The sequence below is a fragment of the Lissotriton helveticus genome, chromosome 12, assembly GCF_964261635.1.
Source record: "Lissotriton helveticus chromosome 12, aLisHel1.1, whole genome shotgun sequence".
Classification (NCBI taxonomy): domain Eukaryota; kingdom Metazoa; phylum Chordata; class Amphibia; order Caudata; family Salamandridae; genus Lissotriton; species Lissotriton helveticus.
Window position 1 is genome coordinate 834,267,517 of NC_136073.1, and position 19,593 is coordinate 834,287,109.

Here is a 19,593-nt window from a genome sequence, read left to right on the forward strand (position 1 = left end):
ATAACTTGAGGAGGACGTATCCACCTCTTCTGCTCTTTTGAGCATTACCTCTTCACTCCCCTCTTGTATTACTTTGATGGGATCAAGCTGGTGCCACCAGCACATGTAGTGCAATTTTTTCATATCCGCTCATATGTAGAAACAAAATTCTGTATACTTCAGAAGGACACAGTCTTAAAGAAAGTGACAGGTCCGACACTCACAGTGTCCGCAATGATTGTTTCCACAAAATCAAAACAGGGGGCAGCTATTAGAATATGCAAGGATGTGAGACTTCCCTCTCAACCCTAACTTAGAGGACTTGACTTGCACAATAGACAACATTTTGGCTGATCTGCTTTTGAGAGCTGAACCTAAAGAACCTCCTTTGGGAAACTCTAGCAGGATTCACTGGAGTTAGGAATGTCAGTGATGATATCATTGTGTAAACCACAGAAATGCAAGAACTCCAAGGGTCCCTCAAGGAGTATTTGAGTGTGGATTGGTCCTTCACAAGAAGAAATGGTTGTTCATATAAGATAGCTCTTAATTTTTGTATAGAATTGATTCCACAGATTATTCAAATATCAAGATGGCATAGTCACCTCAGAATGCTTCAAAACAAAATGTTTCTAGACACAGAGATTAGGCCCAGATGAAATGTAATTTACACTGGTTTGATTCAATTAATTTCATGCATTTCCATTAAGATTGTTATGCAAAATACCTGCAATTATATAATTATGCCACGTTATGTAATCAGTCCTCTATTTGCAGAGAATTATAGGGTAGGATGTAGGAACACCATGAACAACTAGAACTGAAACGACTAGAATTAGAACACGAGCGACTGTTGGTCGCAACAATATTGTTTTTGTGCTTTTTTTAGGCTTAAAGTGTGTCCTCGCAGCAAAAATAGACACCAGAACAAGTTTTGTGATAAAAGAAAATCACTAAATAACAAATTTGCATGTTATGTAATTACGCATAATTTTACATAATTGTTCCAAGATTTAGCATAATTACACAAAAATGTATTATGTAAATTTCGTACAGCTCTAAATAGTTGTAGATTTATTTCTAACTTAGCCAATATCACAATGGCACTATGTGGCCTAACAAAGGTAAATCAACTCAGACATTCGAAGATACTAACAAAGCTTTCTACAGGACACAGTACTGCATTATTTTGATCCCGCTAAAGCCACAGAACTGGTAGTTGGTGCTATTAGAGGAACAGTAAATGTGTTGTAGCCTTTTATTGCATATGGCAGTCAGGCCACATTTGTACATAGCATCTAGGTATTTACATATTGAAAGAGATGCCCTTGAAATCAAATGGGGATGCCAAGATTTTCCTGTGTATTTATCTGTGAATACCTTCACAAATCACTGATCCTATAGCTCCCGGGGAACTGTGCTTAAGCCTGTACCGCATATTAAATAGTAGGCTCTTCAGCTTAGCCAATATTTTTTGAGGGCCGGAACTCCACTTCTTACCTGCTTTTGCACTGCGGTATGCCAATGAACACAGAGAGCAGCATATACAAAAGAATGACCTATCTTTTGGATAGTCCAGGAATCATGCAGGGTTTGAGCATGGAGTAAGTTTAAAATGCCATCCTTAAAGATGAATGTCTTCAGAAAGCTACTACTTCACAGAAATCAAACTGTTTAAAAAATGTCCTGTACATTGTCTTGTTGGAAAAATGTCCTAGATGCACATTGACACAAATATAGTGAAATACAAATATCTCTTCAGGCCCTTGGCAGAACCAAGTGTGTGCCACTGAAAGATGGTTTGTACTAAGAAGTAACAGCATCTGGCTGTGAAGGGCACCAATATATTTTCTAGACTAAAACAAGGCCAAGGGCATTAGTTTGGTTTCCAGGATTTGACAAGTGATGGAGATGTTCATAAGTGGATATGACCTCTGCTATATTTTGGGAGCAGATAGAAAAGAAAGAGGGAAAAAGTTGACGTATTATAGCATCATTTTGTATTGAGGAGATTATTTGTTCTACAGCTATGTTTGTGCTTCCCCTATGTTTTAAGTTTCTTTCCCCAGCAGTGTGCTGTGTTACATTTCAATCCTTTAAAATTGACTGCTCTAAGTGTGCATCAATATTGGAGAGGGAGCCATTTAAGAGTTATTAGTGGTAGCATAGTATGTTCATTCGTTGTAGTGTGTCGCAAATCAGTCTCACGGCAGTGGGTGCAATACATTTTAGAAGGGCTGTCGTAATTGAAGCCTACCCTTGAAGGACGGCTCTTCTGTATTCCAGTCATTATATAATGAGTGCTTGTGCACCCTGTTTCAGATATTTAGCAAGTATAAAAATTCCAGATGGTATACAAGAGTTTTAGTTGGTAGTTTGGATATTTTGCCTTAAATGTGATCTGTAAATGTAAGTTGAGTTTGCTTCCTAGGGTAGTGATTTTGCCTTGTGCACTGTTTGAACATGGGCCAGATTCAAGTACTTTGAATTGTAACTACTCTGCGGATTTACTGCTTGGGCAACGAGTGATGAATACTAACACTGTCTTATTTTGGTTTAGCTTGAGTTGCTGACTGGACATCCAGTTTTTATTTTAGATATGCACTTATTAACGTAGTTGATAGATAACTCATTGACTATTACATATATTGGTGTATCGTCAGCGTATTGTTATTATAAAACACCAAGGAAAGTCGTAATGTACTCTAATCATTCCAGTTACCATCCAAACCATTTTTGCACTGTTTCTGCAGTACTGAAATAGAAGGCTATTGAGCTAAGAAGCAATTTGCTCCATCAACTGCGGCTGAGATGTCCTATAGGATTAGAAGATTTGCTTTACCTTTTCCCTGCATTTGATAGACATCATCAATTATGTTTCACACAGGCCTTCAACAGAGGGCCTTGGTTTGAAACCCAAATGATATTTGTTCTGTGTTCCATTCCTTTAACTTATTGGGTTAATTATTTCCCTGCACACCCTATAATTTTGGCAAAAGGTGGGCCCCAGAAGGGATGATTGTTTTCACTGCTACCTTGATTAACTTTAGGTTTGGTTGGGATGGGCCTTGTGATGTCTTTGTTTAAGGAGGCGTGGGTTAGACAAAGCTCATGGTAGCTGTTTATGTTGTTTTTGCTAAGTACCGGGAGATAGGAGGAGGGAGCTTTGGCTATGTTAGATGGCATTCTGCGCAGACTCAGTCTTAAAAACCTAAACCAGTTATGCAGGGACAGACAGCTAAACTTGTGGGGCCATTTTAGAAAGAACTGCATCCAGTCCAGTGGATGATGATTTTAGAAGCTGCATTGCTTAAGCCGAGGGCACTAGGGACGTCCCATCCGAAAGACAATGTGGTTTGAACCCCTATTTAGAGCACCTTGAGGCTTCACTTCTGACCCAACAGATGGGTCCTTGCTGGTTCTCACTATGTGTTCTTACTCCATGGACTGTCCTTTCTCTTTCAGAGTTCTTCTACAAGGATTGTCCCATAAATTGGCAGCTGCACAATGAAAAATGCTTTTTTTTTTCTCAAACCCCACTGTCACGGGAAGTAAGCAGATCCATCTGCCAGTCAAGTCAGGCAGATCTGGTCATCATCGCTGACCGGGAGGAGCAGGTAAGTTAAGGATTTGTTGAATGCGTTGACGTGATTGCTATGAAGCATCTTCCCTGGTGTATTTCAAATCAAAGTATTGTAATCTGCAGAATTGTAACCTTAGTTATATTCAAAATTGATTTTTCAGTCAATATCAATGTATAGATCAATTGTCATTCTATATATTTCTCTATCAGCTATGTGTCTATCTATGTAGCCATACACATGCACACACTGTTGGAATAGAAGTCCTCAGATCTATTAGTGGTCAGAGATGATTGAGGCAAGGTTATGGGAGTGAAATATAAAAAAAGAACAATTGACCTAGCCAATTGCTTTGACGTTATACAGGTACAATATAGGCAGGGCCACTTCAATTATGCCACAGGGAAGGACAACATTATGTGGCAAGGAACTTTATGTGGCATAATGCAGCACAGTTTGTGATAGTATTATTTACTTTGTCATTTTGTACACGATAGCACTGTTTGGGAAATTAGTTCACCTCATTAACACAATTTTAACATCAAGCAAAAGGGAACCTAACAATGACTAGTCAGTCTTTGCAAAGGGCCTTCCACTGCATGGGAAGCTGTGTTGCTGCATTTTGATCTATTTGAGCTAGCTTACATTTTTTTGTTCAAGTCTGCAGATTTTGCATAAGCAGATGGATTATGTGGCAAATCCAGGCAAATCAAGTATTATTCAAAAACTGCCATGGGTGCAGAATTGCATAATTCTGGTGGCCCAGAGTATAGGCAGCAGCAGGATATAACTGGTCCCTTTGCTAAAAATACTCGGTCAAGAGGCCATAGTGCAGGTTTCACTCCAGTACATAAGATGTGTAGCCAGCAAAACAAGATCAAGCTTCTCTCTTGCATGTATAGAAACTGTTTTATATATCACTTCTCTGTACATATATGTAATTTCTGAGATGTGTAATTAACATGATTTTCTATTATTCGATTAATGCTAGGTATAGTTCAGACAACAACACATGCATCATTCACAAACGTAATATGTACAGAAGTGAATACAGCTCTGCAAGCCTTGTTTACACAGATCAGTAAAACGATTTTTATTATTGTGCATTCATGGAGAGGATTTCATTGAGTGTAAGTGTAATGCAGTGGCGATGGGCTCCAATGAGACAGCTGCCAGGATATTTTTCATCAACTGACACCCACTGCTCCTCTGCCAGGTATCCTAAATTCTGATGCAGATGTGAACCCTACTTCAGCAACAACTGTCCGTAGGACTATTGGAGATGAAAGACGCAATGGCGGTATCATACTTATGTGAAGGAGCAGCCTTTCATCAGGGGTCATGTACTATCTCACTTGTAGATTGCCAGCTAGCTCTCAAAGAACCTGTAAAACTTGGCTACTCACCCGTGAGGGTCTCAAGGCGTGGGGGGTGGGCTGCTGGTCCATGTTGGTAGGAGATCATTCGAAGAGCCAGATGTTGAATTGGGTCAGCAACGCTGATTGCCTGAGGTGGAGGTGCAGGATGTTCCAGGTCTTGGTGGCAAGATAGGAGAAAGGCCTTCCACCAGTTTTGGTGTTGTGGATCCTGGGGGAGAAGGCTAGGGCGAGTTGGGCAGAGCGAAGTTGTCTGGCGGGTGTGTGGAATGTGAGGCGGTGGTTCAGATATGCTGGCCCTTCGTCTTGGAGAGCTTTGTAGGCATGTGTGTGGAGCTTGAAGGTGATTCTCATGTTGACTGGGAGCCAGTGGAGTTGCCATAGGTGGTGCTTGATGGCTGCATTGGGGGATGTCGAGGACAAGTCTGGCTGCGACATTTTGAGTGGTCTATAGTTTCTTGAGCTGTTTCTGAGTGACGCCAGCGTACAGTGTGTATCCGTACTCAAGTTTGCTGTTGATGAATGCGTGGGTGACCATCTTTCTAGATTCTCTGGGTATCCATCTGAATGTCTTTCAGAGCAGGCAGAGTGTGTGGAAGCAGGCGGAGGAAACTGCATTGATTTGGCGGTTCAGTGTGAGTCCAGTATGATGCCACGGTTGCGTGTGTAGTCAGTGGGGGTGGGGAGGTTCCCAGTGTGGCAGGCCACCAGGACTCATGCCAGGCTGAAGGGGTGGGTGCCACAATGAGTACTTTGTTCTTGTCTGAGTTGAGTTTGAGGCAGTTGTCTTTCACCCTGGTAACGACGGCCTTCCTTTCATTGTGGAAGTTGGTTTTGGCAGTTGTGGGTTCGTTGGTGAGGGAGAGGATCCGCTAGGTGTCGTCAGTTTCGGAGACTATGTTGAGTCCATGGCCTCTGACGATGGCTGTGAGGGGGGCCATGCAGATGTTGAAGAGGGTGGGGCTCAGGGTGGAAACCTGGGGCACTCTGCAGCTGATCTTTGTGGGTACTGAGAGGAAAGGGGGTAGTCTACCTTGCTGTGTTCGGCCGGTGAGGAAGGAGTGGATCCAGTCCACTGCCTTGTCACATTGTTCAGTCTTGTGATTAGGGTGCAGTGGGAGACAGTTTCAAATGCTCCTGAGAGGTCTAGTAGGATGAAGGCTGTGGACTCCCGGTCGAAGAGGCTGTGGATGTCGTCGGTGGCAGTGAGGAGTGCGGACTCCGTGCTGTGGATGCTTCGGAAGCCTGATTAGGAGGTGTCCATGACGTATTTCATTTAGATTAACTCAGAGACTTGGGCGTTGATGGCCTTCTCGATGACCTTGGCTGGGAAGGGGAGGAGGGAGATGGGTCTGTAATTCTTGAGGTCTGTCAGGTCAGAGGACAGCTTCTTTAGCAGGGGCATGATCTCAGCGTGTTTCCAGTCGTCGAGGAAGGTGGCAGTTTCGATAAAGCAGTGGGAACGACGAGCAGAGCCCTACCTTGTAGCGCAGTGTGAGGATAGCGCTTGGGGAGCTCTAAGGAAGCGGAGCAGTGGAGCAGCGGTCCAGCCAGCCAGCCAGCGTCACCGGAATCCTGCCACCAGTCGCGCCGCCGCCTAGGGACTACACTTCCCATTGGGCATAGCGGCGGCGCGTTCCCCGACGCTGCAAAAGCGACGGGAGGGGCGCTACTTAGTTGGAAGCCCCCAGCGTCGCGGGACGCGAGCGGGACGCCCGGGGCTAAGCCCGGGCAAAGGGCGGGCCCTCTGTGGCCCTCAGAGGCACGAAAAGGCCAGGCTAGGCCATTCCCTCGACATCTTCACCGCAAAGTAAGGTACTGTTTTCTCTGTGACTTTCTAGGTTTTTCGTTTTGTACGCACAACTGCTACGTGTATTGTAATCATACCATCATTTTCCGCAGTACATCTATTCTATCATCTATTTGGCTTGTTCTGACGACAGGGTTTCCGTTTTACACTCGGCTATTATCCCAAGCATGGGGAAAAAATTGGCCCCCGTCCCAGCGGAGTCTGTGAACACTATAGATTCATACCTTGTGCAAGTAGTTAACGACATCAACAACAAGCGCAGGCAATCTTTGGGGCTGAGTCAATCACCTATTCTTCCGTCAGCAAGTCCATCGACAAGTGCCCTTAGTTTTGAGACATTTGAACCATTGCCAGATAATCTCCCAGGGACCCCGGTAACTCTGATGTCCCAAGATCCGGATCCCGAGGATAAAGCTGAATCTGACCTCCAATCAGACAGACAGGATCTGATTGACTTATCAGATAATACCATCAATGATCCAAATCAACAGATAGACGCAACGGTAGTAGTCCTTCACTCTCCGCAAATTCCCACAAGGGCTGTCAGAGCTTGTCGGAAACCTACAGTGAAACGGGGGGGCAAACATCTTAGCAGGAAGAAGACCGCCACACCACCACCGACCCGAGCAAGAAAACAGCTCGATCCTGTCATTGATACTGAGCCAAGAAATACTATCGATGAGGACCTCTTTAATAGAATCCAAGATATGATTGACATTAAAATCAGGACAATAATCAAACCCATGATAGGGAAATTGGATAAGTTAACATCTGAGGTAAAAAAGTTAGGTGTGGTACATAGTAAGTTGGTAGACGAGGTTGAAAATTTATCTTCCCTCGTCACAAACTTAGTACCCACAAATGCAGAAGTCATCCCCATTGAGAGTAGCTCGCAACCCATTCAGCAAGGGCTGTCACTCCTGCCTTCATCACCCTTACCCTCACCACCACCATTACCCTCACTACCACCATTACCTGCAGTGGGTCAGGTTGTAGATACCGCAGTCCCTAGTATTAGTACATCTGATGCTATAGTGGATGCACACCAAGTGGATATTTCTGCCCAATTTATCTTGGAAGCCTCGCCGGTTGTCTTGGTGTTGGCCAATGTCCCAGTCTTAACTCAAGGCAAAGTAGAGTCCAATCAGGACTTAAAAGACAAAGCGCTACATTGGCTAACCAATAATATGTTTATGACAGAACAGGGTTTCGATAAGTTGGCAGGGGACATTGTTATGTCAAGGAGGGTCCCATGGATCGGTAATAAGGCCAAAAAGTTTCAAGGGGATTGCGTGATCTTAAATTTTGCCAATGCCGAGGTCCTTCCAGACATTTTAAATAACATCTTCCCGCCCCAAAAACGTAGTGGCTCCATAATTCCCCTCACCCTCAAGTTCTTCTTTGACAAAAGTAGGTTTACTACCTTACCTAAACTTCCTACCTATAAAAGATCTACCAATGCCGATGGTTGGGGAGGGGGTCCTAGATTTCGACAGCATAACAACTGGTCCCAATTAACAGCCTATAGGGAGCCAGGCAGACCCTATCGCCCAAACGACCTAAACTTCAGGCCACTTCCGGCACAAGAGCCAAGAGGGAATGTTTGGGGTCCTAGCTTGAGGGGCTTTGACTATAACAACAGGGGTTTTAGGCCTACTCAATGGGTGGGTAACGATCAGTTCCCGGTGCATCCAATAACCCCTCAACCCCTGTGGAACCCAGGACCATTCGGTCAGGCCCAGGCTGCTACTCCTTTCGAGTGGGGCGTGGGTATTGGCAATAGATTCGCTCCCTTGTCAGACTTAAATTCCTGCGATTGACTCGAACCTGAAGTAGTCAATGAACTGGAGGAGGTGTTCGACTCACTAGTTATGGGCAGTGGCCAGGTATTGCAACAACCAATAGCTGAATGTGCAGAGGAGTCCGCGTTAGCTTATATAGAACCACCTACTGACCACTGTAAGATAATGAGTTGGAACGTGGCGGGTCTAAATGCCAAACGCCAGGATCAAGCATGGCTAAATTTTATTTCTATGCATCATATTATTGCCCTGCAAGAAACCTGGGATACGGCGCACAACCTTTGGTGGGACGGATATATCAGTTTTACTAAACCTGCAGTCCCCAGTAGAGCGGGTAGAGCCAAGGGGGGTTTGGTGTTTTTTTTCTCACTGGCTCTAAAAGGTAGTTATAGGCAGATCAGCTCGGATTCCGATAATATCTTAATCATCGAGAGGGTGACCAGCAAAGCTTGCAAATCACTTTATGTAAACTTTTATAATTCTAGGAACAGCGAATATAATGGTCGTAATATCGCAAGCCTAGATTCTATTTTAAACACAGCAATTCAGGATAAAAATTTTGTTTATGAGTTAATTTTATTAGGCGATTTTAATATTCATTTATGCGAATTAGCTTGCAAGGGCAGCGACGTAAAGGAAGCCGAGGATGTAGTCATACAGGGCCCTCATTTTGAACATTCTGTAGAGGGGCAGGAGCTTGAGGAATTACTGGCCAACTTTGATTTAAGCGAACCTGACTGCTCTCTGAGAATCCCAACCTTTACTGGCACCCTACATGGTACAGTAATCGATTATATTTTCGTAACTCGGGGAATTTTAAGCCGGACTATGGTTTATCGCACCGTACCCACTCATTTTAGCGATCACAACCCAGTTCTTCTTGAAGTGGCTTGGGGCGCCTATATGGGGGTACTCCCAGCAACGGAAAAAGTGGCGCATCCTTTGAGGCCTACTGACCAAAATAGAAGAGTGAAGTGGGCCAAAGTGATACCTGATGACTTCTATAAAAAATGCTTCCCCAAAATTGAAGCCCAAGTTGAGCTTTGTAGAAACCCGGGTTTACACGGGCATACCATAGTTGCAGCATATGAGGCAATTTGCACCCAAGTCTCGAAGGATCTCCTGGTTAAATCCACCTCGGGAGCTCAAGGTCACAAGCGCTGGTTTGACCACGAATGTTCGAAAGCACACAGAGAATTGCTAGCGGCATTAAAAGTTGTACCAAGGGACAGTGCTGAAATTTCTAAAAAAAGGAAGACCTACAAGTCGGCCATAAAAAAACGCAAAATCGCAATCAAACTCGAAACCTGGGACAATCTCGTTTGCGCGGCTGTTCTAAAGGATAGCAGGAGATTTTGGGAGATCTTAAGGCAACCGCTATTTGCGGAAGATAACAACGCACCGATGGACTGTGTGATCGCTGATGAAACATGGTTTTCCTTTTTTAAGAATGTATATGGGGGAGATGATGACGGAAGCATAAATAGGGGCCAGCTGTATAGGAAAAGCGTACACCCCATTATCTTCAACCGGGAAGAAGTCGAAAAAGCGCTCTTGGCAACCACTAAACAAAAGGCACCTGGCCCGGATGGTGTCCCGGCTGACTTCTTCATGTTCTCTCCTAAATTATGGGCCGAAGTCATGGCAAATTTGTTTAATGCAGTGAACAGCAGCCCGGCGCCTGCCTCATGGGCCATATCTACGATTGTCCCTATTTTTAAAAACAAAGGGCGTAGGGACGACCCTGCTTTCTATAGGCCCATATCCCTATTGGACTCGACTATAAAAATATTGGGCAGAGTTCTGTTAGCTAGATTGAGGGAGAACCTTGAGGAGCGTGGAGGCCTATCAGACTTGCAGTACGGCTTTAGAGAGAGAAAGGGAACCATCGAACAGTGTACCAATTTACATCTCCTTATTTCCAAGTATACTGTAGCCAAGGAGGGGTCCGTGTTTCTCGCCTTCATGGACCTTTCATCGGCGTTTGATCTAGTCAACAGATCAAAATTGTGGGTGATCCTGTTGGAGCTGGGCATCGATGAGGCCTTGGTCTCGTTTATGGCCACTATGCATCAGGAACTCTTCGCTTCAGTCCGAGTGTCAAATAATGGCAGATGTACCCCACTATTTAAATCCCTAAAGGGGGTACGTCAAGGCTGTATTTTAGCCCCCACGCTTTTTACTATCTACATCAATGGCTTGGGGGCACATCTGCGAGGCATGAAGGCGGACGTCCCACGTGCAGGGGATGTGCAAATCCCGGCACTCCTGTACGCCGATGACGCCGTACTAATTGCGCGAACTGGTGTTGGCCTTCAGACTCTTTTAGATGCATTTGGCACTTTTATGAATAATCTGGACTTGAAGGTGAATGTATTAAAATCACACACTATGGTAATGGGGCGTGAGTGCACCAAAAAAAAGCATAAATCTTTCTTCTGCAGTGGGGTTCTCGTCTCAAGGGTAACGACATTTCCCTATTTGGGTGTTTTATTTGATCATAAGGGTACATGGGGACCACAGATAAGAGCCAAAAAGTTGGCGGTAATTAGATCCTCTTCAGCGATCCTTGGTTTTGCAGGTAAATTGGGAGCCCGGCCCATGGAAGCCCTTCTAAAGATCTATAAGAGCAAGCCAGTGGCCATAGCACTTTACGGTTCCCCACTGTGGGGCTATGTTAATCTAGACCCTATCCAGAGAGCTGAAAATAGATTTATTAGATCTCTCTTATCTGTTCCCCAGTCTACCCCTACTTACTCAATTCATCAAGAGGTGGGCCTACCATATTTGTCAGATCTACTGAGCTTAGCACCCCTGATTCTATGGTTGAAATTATGGCTAAATGAAGATCTCCCGCTAAACCATACAATCTTGAAGGATGTTTTATCATTAGATAAATATAGCAGCATCCCATGGATGGCATATCTAAGTAAATCTTTCACTGACCTGGGTCGCCCTGAGCTCTTTTTATGCCCAGACAAAATCAGGGTTGAAGATATAGGTTATGTAAAAAAGGCTTATATGTACAGAAAGGAAGCCTACCGTGAGGATGCTGAATTATTGAAGCCATCAGTTAGGTCTCATAATCTTTTGGTTAGCGCCCCCTCAATTGCACCCTATCTTATTTTTGTAACTGTTCCCTACCACAGGTTCCTGCTAACCAAATTCAGGTTTAACCTGATTCATTACCATCTTGGCTCATATAAGGGATGGCAGAAGCCAGAGGAAGCCCCACCATGTAGATGCGACGACTTTTCGGTGCAGGATACACTGCACTTTGTCATGTTCTGCAGCTTTTTCCAGGAGCAGAGGAAAAAATATCTGTTCCCTGTCCTGAAAGAAGCAGGCTTTACTCAGGTCCGCCCAGCCTTGCTTTACTTACAGCTTTTGTCAAATCCCCGCACTACCTTTTGCATTGCGAATTTTTTAGTTTCCGCAGCAAGGGTAAAAGCTGCTGGTCAAAACTCGCCTTAGTAACTTTTAAGGGTTTTTCTTTTATTAGATTTACTTTTGCCTTTATGAATGAATTTTTAATAGTTTTAACATTTGTATAGTATTTAACTCTATTTGTAGCTTTAAATGATTTTTATGAAAATGCTGGGCTATGTATGTTTGGGCATATGTATCCTATGTTATGTTTTACTGTTTATTGTGTGTGTTTCTTTGTATGACTTGTTAAAAGTCGAATAAAGATATCCTGACTGACTGACTGACTGACTGACTGACTGATGAGCTTTGATCGGCAGTAGGTACAGGGCTGCATCTTCATCGCCTCACAGTCTACCGCCCGTGATCAAAGTCTGAGATCTTGAGGACGGAAGTAAGAAGTAAGTAAGGGCTGAGTTGCCAGGCATTTTCCTTCCTCAGACAGATTGCCACAAGCAGTTGTAGAGAGGGTGGAGGGCCAAGGACTCAACAAACCGGTCACCTTGATGGCCTCAATGGGGCGGTTTGGAGCAGAGCTGGGTTTAGTGTGTGCCATGTTATAGATCGAATAATAGAAGTTACATTCGTCCAATCCTGCACTATCTTGCTAGCAGTGAGAGGCTTGACATGCGCTCTCGAGAATGTCCTGACATAGAAGAAAGACTACAGGAACAACTGTTTCACTTTTGTGTTCCAAAATGGAGTACCTTCAGATGCACGCTGGTAAAGTATCACTCTGTATAGAGAGGATCACTACGCCACACTTACACTCAATGAACAAGCTCGTTGTGAATGCTCAGGAGTGTAAGATTTTCTTTGGAAATTTAAACATATGTGAAGCTTTGACTTGCCTCCTAACCTGCGCTAAATTTACTTTTATTATTGATTCTGAAGTTACCAGGGTCGGACTGGAAGACCTTCAGGTTGGAAATCATAAATGTGAGTCTGCAAGTGTAAAATGTGCATACCTGCAATGTACATTAATTAAAAAAAAGTCAACATGCATACCCAGTAGTTTAAGGGATAAAGGGGCATATTATAAACAAATAGCGATATTTATCGCTAAGTAGGGTTAGCGGCATTTTTTTTATCGCCGCGCATCATGGGATTATATTGTTGAGATAACGTGCTATTAGCAACGTTTATCTCAAAAGCGATAAACTTCCTGCCATAGCGGCAAAATCCGTGAATATCGCTGAGAATACAGCGGTATTCACGCATTATCGCTAACAGGGTCTTAGCCATTATATCCTCCTCCCATTGGATATAATGGCAAAGAACTGGTCTGAGCAGGCGTTAGGTTTTGGAGATATTCGCGCTTATTGCGAATATTTCCATCGCTACGCCTGTGTTGGTAATAGACGATAGCGATGTTAGCGACTGCTTTCAGTCGCTAACAGGTTGGGTACGCCCACTTTGCCTGTCATTAGCGATAAATATCACTGACATGCAAAGCGGGCCCCAAACTGCTCGCTATCACCTACAAGCTGTCGCTAACTGCTGTTAGCGACATCTTGCTAATAGGGCGATAGAATTATCGCCGCTTAGCGGCCGAAAACGGCCGCTAAAGCAGCGAAAATTGCCTATCGCCCCCCTTGATAATATGTGCATCATTTACAAACTGCCTATGTGCACGTGGATGAAGGTGATGGTGTACGGGGAGCATTGATCATGGGAGCAAATCCATGATTGACAACAATGGTATAAACGACAATGGAGTAGTGTTGGTCAATGAATTGTTGCATCTGTGTGTGCATCCAGTGAACATATATTTATGAGATAAAGCACAAATATCCAGAGTACTCTGGTCTATGTGCTCTTTTACCTCACCTGGTCCCTTTATTTTCCTGTAGCTCTTTATCAGAAATGCAAAGAAGGATGGCTTATACTGGATCGGCTTGACAGATAAGGATGAGGAAGGTGCCTGGAAGTGGGTGAATAGCTCTAAGGTACAACCAAAGACGTAAGTCAACCAAAAAGCACTATAAATTCATAGTTTATATGATCATAATTTATATTTCAGAGATTAAATTTTTTTATTCATTTCTCTAATTTGACAGAATTTTTCCAAAGCAACTAATTCTAAATACATTGGTAACGCTAGTCAAACCAGTATGTAAATTATTTAATGTTGTATTTTGGGACAGAAATATTGAGGCTGAAAAAAAGATGTGGGTTTGAGAATTTGACATCAGTGGAATAATAGAGTGAAAAGAGATTGGCACCATGGAGCAAAACTTTCCAATAAAAAAATGTAGAGGAGAAAGAGTGAATGTCTCATAGGCACTTGATATGAAATAATTGGATGTTGGTGAGGGGATGCAGGAGGAACAGAATTTCCAATTCATGCCATTATGCCATTATGCCATTATTCATGAACGATTACATGTTTTCTCCCTGAAATGGGAAATAACCACACAGATCAGAGCTACACGGTCCTTTACTGCAGGTTTTTTCAGTGACTTCAGTGATAAAACTGCAGGTATTGAGCAGGCAGAAAATGTCATCAGAGGGTCTGATGGGGAGTGTGTGGTCGTTGGGTATTGGGTGGGGTGTCGCCGTGTTGGGGAGTGCTTGGGCCTGTCTGGGGAGAGCATTGCCAGTTCCACCACTCTGAGCAAGGGACCAGGCGCTGCGGCTACTATCAGCCCATGCCTATGCTGTCTCCAATAACTTCAGGCTAAGACATTGCAATTGTAATTGCATTTATATAGCTCTTACTACCCCTGACGAGGTATCGAAACACTTTTTCGGTGAGTATCATGCTACTCTGGACCAAAAAAGGATCAGTGGTGAATTGGTATAATGAAATACGAAATTATTTTGAGCGATTGACATGTTGGTCTGTTATTTGGATTGAAAAGGATGGTGGAGGGATAGAAGAGCAAAGGGTTTGCATTTATATAGCACTTGCTACCCTTGATGAGTTGTTGAAGCGCTTTTCAGCTAGTGTGGGTGTCGTAATTACACTGGGAGTAGTTACTGCTCCAGGTGAAATTGTGCCACTTGTATTGAGGACTTAAGTAAAGAACAAACAGGGTAAGGGGGCTAGTAACAAAATAGTAAGAAGACCAAAGAGAGGGAAATAAAGTGTAGGGAGGATATGAGGGGCATTGGTGGAGAAGCAGTCAACTGATTTATGTACAATGCAATAATACACTGAGAAAATGGGATCAGAAGTGTTTGAGGGGAAGATTGAAGATATGAGTGAAAAAGAGGAATGTTGAAAACAAAACACACTGAAGGATTCTCTTGAAATTGAAAGCATGCACATATCAGGGAGCCCACCAAGGAATGAACAAAAGCCTAACATAGCATACAATATCCTTATAGTGACCCAAAAACACAATGTAATGTGACACACTTCAACACAACAAAATACAACAAAGCTCAGCAGTTTAAAAAAAAAATGTATTGAGGTACTTTGGAATCAAAATAGACGAAAACATATATAAGGCCAATCAACAGAAAAGAAAGAAGGTAATGTCAAACATTCTAAATAACAGATACAAGGAGAAATGATGCTTTTTAGACACCAAACATAAAAGTACAATTAATCAAAAACTGATTTACAGATTTTGTCGAACTTTCTAATCCCTCCAATTCGTTGTGCATATAAAAACTCAGTCTTTCTGACTCTTTTCATTTTATGTAACCACTCCTGGAACAAGGGAACTTGTATTGACTGCCAGTTCTGTAGTATCAGAGATCTTGCTACAGCTGAAACTATATATAACAGTTTAACCAAATGATCTGCCAAGCCAAGATCGGGGTCATAGCCATAAAGCGTTAATTGAAGGGTGTGAGCAATCCTAATATTGTAGTCGGAGCAAAGGAAATCAAAGATTTCATTCCAGAATGTCAAGATATTCGGACACAGTGCAATTATATGGGACCAATTGGCAGGAGCAAAATGCCTACATCTAAAGCAGGTAGTAGAAGTATTAACGTACATTTTAGCGATTAGAGCAGGAGTGCGATATAGTAACCATTTGTTAAAAAAGAGCATTCTGCGCCAGTTGGACCCTCTCAGTGCACGGAAGGTTCATTTATTTAAGGTTTTCCAAGTATTAAGAGACATATTATGATTCTCATGTTCCTGCCATTTTTTGATTGCTTTTATACTAAGGTCTTTCTCAATGCTCTGAGCAAGACAGCGTTTCCATTCCCCCGGCTTTCTAACCAGTGAAGCTACAAAAAGATAATTCCATATCTGATTAGGGGTGCTAATATGTTTAAAGTCAAGTAGATTCAGCATTTTGTAAAACCTAATATAAAAGCCACTTAGCAGGAAGTTTCCTTGAATCAGTCGTGACATCTGTACCGGGGGTATCCACCTGCCATCTCTGCCAAAGTCTGCTGATATATGAAACCCTGCACGATGCCAGTTACCTACAGTTTCCGAGCTAATTTTTATCTCAGTATGTGCAAAAACGTGTCTTAAAGGAGTCATAAGGTTAAACTGTGGAAGAGAGTATCTTTTAAGCATGCCATCTCTTCTTTTAAGGAACCAGTTCATAGTCTTATATCTGACGAGTTTCGGAGATTTAGGCACTAATAACGGGGAGGGAATTTGAACTTCAAAACTAATTAAGTCCACAAAGAAATTGATAAATAAATCTGGGCCTTGTGTTTCAGGTTTAAATCTATTTAGGTATTGTGCCAAATAGGCATTATAGTAATCTTTAATGTTTGGTAACGCAAGGCCTCCTTGCTCTGTATCCGCATATAGTGTCCCTATTGCTATACGAGGAGTCTTCTTACCCCATATGAAACCAGAAAACAAAGACTCTATTTTTGTAAAAAAAGAGCCTGGAAGAAAACAAGGAATTGTTGAAAATAAAAAATTAAAAAGTGGGAGAACAGACATTTTAATCAGGGCGACTCGGCCCAAAATGGATAATGGGAAGTTCCATCTAATAAACATGGAGCGAACCCTCTGAAGAAGCGGGTCAAAGTTAAGCACATATAGATCCGAAACAAACACGGAAAACAGAACTCCTAAATACCTTTTCGGCCTAGGATTAATACAGCTAACTAGATCTGGGTGTAGCTCTGGATCTGCACCTCCGCAGACCAGAATTTTGGTTTTTTCTTATTGATCCGATAACCTCCTAGTGCTTCAAATTCTTCGAAAATCTGTAAAACCTGGGTCTGGGATTGCAGATCAGGTTGGATTAATAGCATAATGTCGTCCGCATACAATTTAATTTTGGACATAGAGGCAATCAGAGGCGTAATGATCATGGAATTCCTAATTGCAGTGGCCAATGGTTCAATAAAAAAGCAAAAAGAATAGGTGACAGGGGACACCCCTGTCTGGTCCCACGTTGCACCACAACTGAGCCTACCTTAACAGAATTAATCATAATGTTTGCTTTGGCACCAGTGTATACATTTTTAATTAAAGTAATAATCTGTAAAGGAATTCTAAAGTGCGTTAGGATAGAAAAAAGAGTTTCCCAAACCACCAAGTCAAAAGCCTTTTCTGCATCTAAAAACAGAATTAGTGCAGGAATACTCCTTACCTGAAAAAAATCTAATGCCTCAATTAAAAGTGTTAGTGATTAATTGACGACCTGCTATGAAACCGTTTTGATCAGAGTGTATTAAATCAGCAGCAATGGTGTTAAAACGAATAGATAATAGTTTGGTGGTAATTTTGTAATCGGAGTTTAATAAAGTGATCGGTCTGTATGAACTAGGATCTTTAGAATCTTTCCCCTTCTTCAGGAAACTCACTACCATACCTTCATGAAAAGAATCTGGAACTCGACCGCCATTTAACATAGAATTTAATAATTTTAATAACAAGTCGGAAAAAGAATTAAAGAAAGCTTTAAAGAATTCAGAACTCAGCCCATCGGGGCCGCAAGCCTTCAGCAGTTTGACTTGCAACACAACACATAACAAACCACAACATTACAAATAACAAAACCTGGTTGGTCTACGAAGTTGCATGTGTTACCGCAGTAAGATTGACCTGGAGCAATCATTTGGGGGAATCACCATGGAAATTAATTCTTATGCATTATACAACAGGAAAAGCTGTGACTTACCTAACTTAGGGGTGTGTACTCCTCATAAGCACTATCTTGTGGACATAGCGGAGGAAATAGTTATTGCATCTCAATTCCGCATCAAATAAGGTCTAGTCTTGGGGCTCGGTGGACAAATGCATTTTCTGCAGAAACCTGTGTTTGACCTCATGAACATAGATTTGAATCTCCATGGTTCCACTCTGCCCTTCATGCTTCTGAGGTCGATGAAATGAGTTAATTGAGCTGGGGAATCATAAGCATTTGTTATTCAACCCCAAACGTTACAAATATATGTTATGTTCAGAGGCTACCAGGCAGAGTTATACAAACATTTTAGTTAATTGTACCTCATGTCTTGATTCTTATTTTTTAGATTTTGGAACTGTAAACAACCTGATAACTCTAGAGGAATGGAACACTGTGCCACAGTGGGTTCTAATGACGAGTGTGAATATCTGAGGGACTGGAATGATGACAACTGTGAAAAGGAACACAACTTCATCTGTGAAAAAGAAGCTGAAGATAGAAAGATGGATTTCATCCCATTAAATACAGAGCCAGACAATGGATCGCTTCTAATTTAGCCCTTTTATGTTTAAAAAAGACAACCTTTATTTTGATACAACAGAATGCACAGTTAACATTAGGGAACAGGAGTTAGTTTGTGAAAACCTTAATGAAAATAGTTTAGGTTCAAATGTATTGCTTATAGTTATTAATAACCATCACAACTAAATCAATCAGTCATTATACATCCATGTATAAATAAAAAGCATTTGTAGGTCAACTGGTTCAGTTTTGGCCATAAAAAACATCCGTTCCAGAAAATACAGAAATATAAAACAATAACTACACACTGTACGTCAGCATCCCAACCGATCTTCTTCACTGACTTCAAACCTCCCAAAATACCGCTATAATACTCGTTTTGACCGCGCCAAACACACACCACACCACTCTTCAGAGAGCTCCCCTGGATCCCCATCCAGAAGCGCTGCCAGTTCTAATTTCTCACACACGCATCAAAGTCACACACTGCATACCTCAATCTCCAGATTCACTTCCCCCAACCCACAAGACAACAACTTCCCTTTGTTTCCCTCTCACTCGCACATACACCCCACATCCACAGAAGTAGAATGGGAGGTTTATCATTCTGCTATCAAGCAGACAAATTTTGGAATGACCTCCCCCGACAAATCAGGGACTCCTCCTCACTTCTTGAATTCCACAAATAACTGAAGATCTGCTACTCAATTAGTCTTCTTGCGGACATCGAGACTGCCTGTATTCAGGCAGAGCCTTACCACACTACTACTCTGACCTACTCTGCGCTTGGATACCCTCACGGGTGATAAGCAGTGCTTTACAAACTCACCTTATTGTACATTACAGCTACACATATAAGATGATGTAGAATATCTGCAAATTTGTCCATAAAACATATTTTTTGTCTAATTCAACGTACAAATATTCCCATTGATAATACAAACCCATGCCAAGGCATCCTTTCAGATACTCATTTTGTGGATTTTACTAGGCCTGGGTGGAGGTTGCAGAATTCCGCTATCTGACCAC

The 19,593-nt window shown here is 42.5% G+C and overlaps 1 protein-coding gene across 1 annotated transcript in view; it reads left to right on the forward strand.

Annotated features, from left to right (window-relative positions):
- Positions 1–18,802, forward strand: part of LOC144798365 (C-type lectin domain family 4 member E-like) — a 51,412-nt gene extending 32,610 nt beyond the window's left edge. The window contains exons 5-7 of the mRNA XM_078669201.1: positions 3,445–3,596; positions 13,828–13,937; positions 18,389–18,802. Of these exons, the coding sequence (XP_078525327.1) occupies positions 3,445–3,596; positions 13,828–13,937; positions 18,389–18,599 (473 nt within the window). The 3' untranslated portion in view covers positions 18,600–18,802. The remainder of the gene's footprint in view (positions 1–3,444; positions 3,597–13,827; positions 13,938–18,388) is intronic.
- Positions 18,803–19,593: the final 791 nt, after the last annotated feature.